At 42.5% G+C, this 6207-nt stretch overlaps 1 protein-coding gene across 4 annotated transcripts in view; it reads right to left on the bottom strand.

The window, feature by feature from the left end:
* Positions 1-1269: 1269 nt before the first annotated feature.
* Positions 1270-6207, bottom strand: part of foxr1 (forkhead box R1) — a 27295-nt gene continuing 22357 nt past the window's right edge. For 3 of the 4 annotated variants that reach the window (XM_072914865.1, XM_072914863.1, XM_072914866.1), the window contains one exon: positions 1587-2035. In XM_072914865.1, the coding sequence (XP_072770966.1) occupies positions 1609-2035 (427 nt within the window). In that variant the 3' untranslated portion in view covers positions 1587-1608. Of the gene's footprint in view, positions 1516-1586; positions 2036-6207 lie in introns of those variants that run through there. The other variant, XM_072914864.1, reaches the window with a different exon arrangement.

Below are 6207 nucleotides of genomic sequence, written 5' to 3'. Positions count from 1 at the left end.
TTGCTGTTGTTTTTTGTCTCTCTGTCTTATCCCCACAATTTCCCCCTCTGTGTTCCTTTTTTTCTCTTTCTATCCCCTCCTGCTCCGGCCCGGCTGCACCAAATGATAATATAAATACATTTAATAAAGTCAAATACAAATAAGGCAACAAGAGAAGTATCCTACACTTCTCTTTTGTAAAGTAAATCTGAACAGCCGACATGGGCATCTACATCAACTATATGATTTGCCTGAGAAGCTGGACAGGACGAAAAAAAATAAAAATAAAAAAATCGTCCGAAATATCGGTGGGTTTTTAAGAAACAGCTCCAAAGTATTTAGGTTGGAATCAATAGAATTCTTTGAGGATCTAGTACTAACGCATTATGTAAATACTGTATATTGTGACGGTACAGTGGGAGAATGAGACGGCACGGAGGCAGGGACGTCGTTAGCTTGCAGCGTGTTTATTAAAATATATAAATGAAGTGTGTGACTAATCCAAATGTATACGGTGGGCCTATGTGTAGCGATTATATGTGGAGTTTTACCGGGTGGTGTTGAAGGTGCGTGTTGAGATCGGTGCGGAAGTCCAGAAAGGGCAAGGCAGGCTCGGAGGTCCAGGGACAGGCTGGAACGAGGCGTTGTTGTCCGGGGGCAGGCGCGAGGTCGAGATCCAGGAAGGCAACAGGAAGTCCAGAGGGGATCCGGGGAGACGAGACACACAGTTCGAAACCAGGGGACGACAAAGGGCTGCTGGATGACGACGCAGGACAAGACACAATCAGCACAACGGAGAGGAAACACAAAGAGCCAGGAAGCACATAAGCAAAGAAGCTAGAGACGAGTAAGGCTTACTGTACTGGTAAAAGTAGCTACGTTCTGGCACTGGAACGCAGGACCCGCTGGTTTAAGAAGGCAGGAGTCTCATCAGCGTCAGAGGCGCGGCTGCAGCAGGAGAGGAACACCAGTGGGCGCGTCCCGAGGCACGCTCAGTGGAGCGCACAGCAGAGTGAGAGGCGGCAGGTGTTTGAACCGTAACAGTAGGAGCGTGCGCAGCGGTGCGCTCAGTAGAACGCGTCAAGGAAAATGTGCTGCGACCTGCGCTCGCGCCGCAACATATTTTTTTTCATGGGCATGGGGATTATAAGTGGGGGTCATTGAAATATGTTCTTCCCTGTAAGGGGTCTGTGGTCCCAAAGTCATAGTAACCAGAACAACGGGCTTTTAAAAAAGTGCAACATCCAACTCCCCAACAACACAATAATGTTGGCAGACCATGCCACTTAATTGCATCATTTTATTTGAAATGATTTCTTTACCATATAGTGCCACTGTGGCTGGCTTTTTAAAACAACCAAATCTGACATTTTCTTCCAAAAGCCATCAAATGTGAAATCAAATAAATGTTATCAAATGATAATATATCATAACATAGGGAGGAATGCATATATTAAAGTTCGAGATGCATCCGTTTATTCTTCAAGTCCTTTTGGCAACTGAAAAATCACATGGCGAGCAATCGTCCGATTATATCTGAAAAGAAAAAGGAAAAGAGGTAGAACACATTTTCACACTGCAACCTGTGTCATCAATTCTTTTTAAATGGGGCCAAGCACAGCTCACTACTCAAACACTGTTCAAGTAAGAACTTATGTCGTAGTATTTAGTTAGAAAGTCCCTTGTTTTATTAGCAGTAGGTTGTGTTTGAGAAGCGATGATCATGCGGTTACCTGGGCAGGACATGTTACCTGGGCAGGACATGTTACCTGGGCAGGACATGTTACCTGGGCAGTACATGTTACCTGGGCAGGACATGTTACCTGGGCAGGACATGCTCCCCTCCAACTGCTTGAGAGACTTCTTGGTCAACATGCTGAACTCTTCTTTCAGTCGGCGCTGCCCATCTCGAGTCAGGTGCCAGAAGCAGGACTTCCTTTTGCCATCTTTAGACATCTGATTGCAGGTTTTGCAGAAGCTGCTGTTGAAGCAGAGGTTGTGTCGAATTGTGTTCTTCCATCCGTCAGGAGCTGTCTGAAAGAAAGGGAAGTGCTCTCTGGGGAGAAACAGGGAGCGACAATTACACGACCCTTATTCCAAAAGAACTTGATGAATTTATAGAGAGAACTCTGTTTTACCAACATACTATTACCTCCGCCAGGTTATGCAATCTGTTAGCGACATCATTTTAAAAAGTATGTTACAAGTCTCAATTTTTGCGGAGTGTGTGTGTGTGTATGCTAGCTGCTCCGCAGTACAGTGGCCTGGAAGTGCAAACCACTTTGTAATTTGTTTCAGGAAATGCAAATTAAAGAAAAGGAATTAACAAATGACAACACAACTTACAATTATGGAAACCAAATAAAAAGACAAAATTTCAAATTTCAGAAAACACTAACAAAAAGCAAAACAATTTACAATTTGTATGTTTTTTTAAATTTTTTTATTCTAATTTGTTTCATGAAAAAATTAAGTATTTTGAACTTGCAGGCCGCTGTACCACAGGGACGGAGACAATGGATGACTAAATAGAGGGTTCACTCACTTTATTTGATTCTGCCATAAATAGCTCAAAGGGTTATGGTCAGTTTTTTGATGAAATCCTCCAAGAAATGTCAGAAACGAGATAAGGAACAAAGTGATTACATTTCAGGGCTGATCCGAATCACAGTCTAGATTCAGGACTATTTTACTATTGGGAGGTGGGGTCTGCCAGACGTCTGGCCTCTCCGAGTACTTTGAGTTACCATATTCTATACTCAACACAACATCGAGTCACGTAATCATGTCTAGATGGACTATTGGAGATTTTCAATGTTTCAGGAATTTGCCTACTAACACACCAGAATTAATTGGGGGGGGAAGAGTTAAAATGTGACTAAAGTGTGGGTCAAGGACCGCTCATTTCATACAGCACATTGTTCATAACCTTTGCTGCTTTGGGTGCTGTGCCGCGGACACGATAGTTTTCAAACTCTGAGAAAAATGGTTAATCTCAATAAAATATTTCCATACTGTAAACTTTAAGATGTGATTTAAGCAGGTCCACAAAACAGAACATTGGCCATACAGGAAAGATGGCCATTTTATTGACAGAATCTCCGTTTTCAGGGTCTCAGAAGTACTCACAGTAGACTCTGAGCGTTCCTAATTTAATGACATTTTTCTTTACGTTTCGTGGTTAAGACAGACTAAAGCACAGTGTTACCTCAATTTAAGAGTGTTTTTGGGTGAGAATTATCTCTCAGCTATTTGCAAACAAAAATCTGAGTTACAAGCATCCCTAAACCATACCAACTTTATGTATAAAGCCCTTTAAAAACAACCACACTTGAAGAACAAAGGGCTGTACACTACAAAGAAATACAGGCAAAAACAGAGGTAAAATACACATTGAAAAAAATAAATACAAATTATCTTAAGAACAATTTGTTGGATAAAAAGCAGTTAAAAAGTTAAAAACAGTTTAAAGTCTCATGCAGGGTTAAAAACCAGTGAATAAAAATGGGTCTTAAAGGCCTACTGAAATGCGATTTTCTTATTTAAACGGGGATAGCAGGTCCATTCTATGTGTCATACTTGATCATTTCGCGATATTGCCATATTTTTGCTGAAAGGATTTAGTAGAGAACATCGACAATAAAGTTCGCAACTTTTGGTCGCTGATAAAAAAGCCTTGCCTGTTCCAGAAGTAGCAGACGAGTAGCGTGACGTCACAGGTTGTGGAGCTCCTCACATCTGCACATTGTTTACAATCATGGCCACCAGCAGCGAGAGCGATTCGGACCGAGAAAGCGACGATTTCCCCATTAATTTGAGCGAGGATGAAAGATTTGTGGATGAGGAAAGTGAGAGTGAAGGACTAGAGGGCAGTGGGAGCCATTCAGATAGGGAAGATGCTGTGAGACCTGATATTCAGCTGGGAATGACTAAAACAGTAAATAAACACAAGACATATATATACTCTATTAGCCACAACACAACCAGGCTTATATTTAATATGCCACAAATTAATCCCGCATAACAAACACCTCCCCCCTCCCGTCCATATAACCCGCCAATACAACTCAAACACCTGCACAACACACTCAATCCCACAGCCCAAAGTACCGTTCACCTCCCCAAAGTTCATACAGCACATATATTTCCCCAAAGTCCCCAAAGTTACGTACGTGACATGCACATAGCGGCACGCACGTACGGGCAAACGATCAAATGTTTGGAAGCCGCAGCTGCATGCGTTCTCACGGTACCGCGTCTGCGTATCCAACTCAAAGTCCTCCTGGTAAGAGTCTCTGTTGTCCCAGTTCTCCACAGGCCAATGGTAAAGCTTGACTGTTATCTTTCGGGAATGTAAACAATGAAACACCGGCTGTGTTATCCGGCAAAACAGTCAGGGGGTGCATTCTACTGCGGGGGTGCGTTATTCAGCACAACACCTGCCGCAATACACCGCTTGCCACCTACAGCTTTCTTCTTTGCTGTCTCCATTGTTCATTGAACAAATTGCAAAAGATTCACCAACACAGATGTCCAGAATACTGTGGAATTTTGCGATGAAAACAGACGACTTAATAGCTGGCCACCATGCTGTCCCAAAATGTCCGCTACAATCCGTGACGTCACGCGCTGACGTCATCATACCGAGACGTTGTCAGCAGGATATTCCGCGCAAAATTTAAAATTGCACTTTAGTAAGCTAACCCGGCCGTATTGGCATGTGTTGCAATGTTAAGATTTCATCATTGATGTATAAACTATCAGACTGCGTGGTCGGTAGTAGTGGCTTTCAGTAGGCCTTTAAGAAGGGTCTTAAAAGTAGCCAAAGAAGGGGCCTGTCTCACATGGAGCGGGAGATCGTTCCAGAGTTTGGGACCTGCAACAGAGAAGACTCTGTCCCCTCTTAGCTTGCACTTTGATTTGGGTACCTCCAGAAGCAGCTGATCAGCTGACCTGAGGGACCGAAGAGGTGGAGCAGCTCAGAGAGGTAAGGTGAGGCAAGACCACGTAAGGATTTAAAAACGAGTACAATCATTTAAAAATAGACCGTAAAAGACACAGGCAGCCAGTGGAGGGAGGCTAAAACAGGAGTAATATGCTCTCTTTTTCTTGTGTTAGTTAAAAGTCGGGCAGCTGCATTTTAGACCAGCTGCAGACGAGGGAGGGAGGATTGACTAATTCCAAAATACAAAGAGTTACAGTAATCCAGCCGAGATGTGATAAAGGCATGGATTACGGTCTCAAACTGTTGCCTAGAAAAAAGGTTTTTAACCTTGGCCAGCTGACGTAAATAAAAAAAGATGTCTTTCACCACTGTGCCAATCTGACGCTCCAATTTAAAATCACTGTCAATACCAAAGCCCAGCCATTAGTTGGCATAGTAAATGCCGTAGTGAACCCAGTGGTTCTAGGTCTTATTCCCTAGAACTAGCTAATAGCTAGAAATCGACATACATGTGTTTTCCGGCCATGGGAAGAAAGAGTGAGTGTGAAGGACAGTGCTGAAAAGAAGTGGATGATATTTATTGAATTGAAGAAAAAAAAAAAAAATCAAAAACACGATCGGGGTTGTCGGCAACTGGGCGAAGCAATTCAAACGTATCACTATGAGTCTGTATCATACTGAAGCAGAATGAGTCAATAACACCAGCCAAACACTGGACATTTTTTCATGAAAATAAGAAAAAGCTGCTGATGATGTGTTTGACAGAGAAGCTGCTGGAGATACTGTAGAATTCCACTCTCCAAGGTAAATTCTGTAAATGACATTACTTCATAAAACTGGACTTTTTATTTCTATTGTATTGTTTTTATACAGTATTTCTTATGTAGAAGTTTGTTTTTCTTTTAAAAGGCATGTTACATGTTAAAATTGTGCCGCTTGGGGGGGGGGGGTGGGGGGGGGGGGGGGTGGGGGGGGGGGCAAGCATTGATTCATTTGATTTCAATGGAAGGCAGTTTGAGATACAAATGTTTTGAGTTAAGAGCTCCGTAAGTTGAGGTAGTACTGTATTAATCAAGAACTAGTTATGCGAGCGCAGCAAAAGAATATGTTTAGTAGTGTTGGGCGGAACAACACGTATTAATGATCGCTATCACTTTTGTTCTATTTACTTATCTTTTGCAAATTCCGTGACTCTTCTAATGGCAGTGGGGCAAGAAAAAAAAAGGCAAGTGAAATCAGACATTGTAAAATGCTCAGACAGTAGAAACTTTGACCATCCTTGA

The sequence above is a fragment of the Nerophis lumbriciformis genome, linkage group LG15 (genome assembly GCF_033978685.3).
Source record: "Nerophis lumbriciformis linkage group LG15, RoL_Nlum_v2.1, whole genome shotgun sequence".
Classification (NCBI taxonomy): Eukaryota; Metazoa; Chordata; class Actinopteri; order Syngnathiformes; family Syngnathidae; genus Nerophis; species Nerophis lumbriciformis.
This window is presented reverse-complemented; position numbering and strand designations above follow the sequence as displayed.